Source organism: Sylvia atricapilla, chromosome 7, assembly GCF_009819655.1.
Source record: "Sylvia atricapilla isolate bSylAtr1 chromosome 7, bSylAtr1.pri, whole genome shotgun sequence".
NCBI classification, from domain to species: Eukaryota; Metazoa; Chordata; class Aves; order Passeriformes; family Sylviidae; genus Sylvia; species Sylvia atricapilla.
In genome coordinates, this window is record NC_089146.1 from 122 (window position 1) to 1313 (window position 1192).

At 60.7% G+C, this 1192-nt stretch overlaps 1 protein-coding gene across 1 annotated transcript; it reads right to left on the minus strand.

Moving 5' to 3' along the window:
* Positions 1-237: 237 nt before the first annotated feature.
* Positions 238-936, minus strand: LOC136363779 (G-protein coupled receptor 26-like; the record flags this gene model as incomplete). The annotated part of the gene is given in 2 exon segments (XM_066323261.1): positions 238-418; positions 421-936. Coding segments are annotated over 2 exon segments (665 nt in total), but the record flags the coding sequence as incomplete, so codon positions are not given.
* Between the last annotated feature and the right edge of the window lie 256 nt (positions 937-1192).

Genomic DNA, 1192 nt, shown 5'->3' on the forward strand with positions numbered 1-1192 from the left:
GGGAACTCAGGCAAGTGGGATAACCTGGAGAGCCCGATTAGCATTTAAACAGAGAAGGCTACAAATGCACAAGCCACCGTTCCTGGCACTGTAAGCAGCGTCTGAAACTAGAGGCAGGAGCGCTCGCCATGCGGCCGGGGCGGGCAGGAAAGGGTGCTGGAGAGGCGGGGTATCTTTTCCGCCGGGGGTAACTACCGCGAGTGACCGGGGCTGTGAATCCGAACGCGCAGCCATTACCTGGGGTGGATATCCACCAGCAAAACCAGAGTCTGCATGGTAATAATGTCTATCCGCTTGCAGTGGAACCGGGCAACTTTCAACACCTTCAAATAGGTGAAACACAAGATCACCAGAGACAGCATGAAACTGGTGGAGTGAAAGACAATGGGGAACACTGTAAACCTTCTCCGCTCCGTCTCTTCTTCAGGTGTAAGGTGCAAGAGGCATAAACGCTGTTGTAATCTACCCATGAGTAAAACAAGGATACCAAGGGGAACGTGAGGGAGTGGAGCCACGAGTAGCCCATCAGTATCACAGCGTCCTTATACCGCATCTTGCTGGTGTAGCTCAGGGGGAACACCACGGCAATCCATTTGTCGATGCTGAGCGCTGCCATGCTCAGCATGGTGTTGGAAATCAGGAAAGCTTCCAGGAAACCCACCGCCTTGCAGACGCAGCCCCCGAGAGGTTGCTGGCTCCTCAGGATGCCCAGCAGGGCAAAAGGCATGTTCAGAACGGTGAGAAGCAGGTTGCAGAAGGATAAGTTCACCAGGAAAACCCCGGCGACCTGCTTGCGGATCTCCGTACTGTAGACGAAGCATAGCGGCACCAGGAGGTTGGAGAGCAGAGAAACAACCAGCACCAGCACGAGGAGCAGCGCCAGCAGCACGCCTGCCAAGTCCATCTCTCAGCGGGTTGCCCGGAGCGGGCGAGGGCAGGAGGAAGGGGGCACCCGCGCCGGCCCCGCAGCCTCGCCTGCCGCCCTGCGCACGGGGCCGGGGGCAGCGCCGGGGGCAGCGGGGCGCGCAGAGAAGGGCAGGGCGGGGAGCGGAGTCGACGGCGCTGAGAGAGGGGAGAGTGGACCGGGACTGGGCGGCTGGCCGGGGCAGAGGGGGGAGGACAGGGACAGCGGGGCAGGGCGTCTCTGACAGCAGTCAGCCAGCGGAGGAGGGGGGCCCGGGAAGAGCGTGGC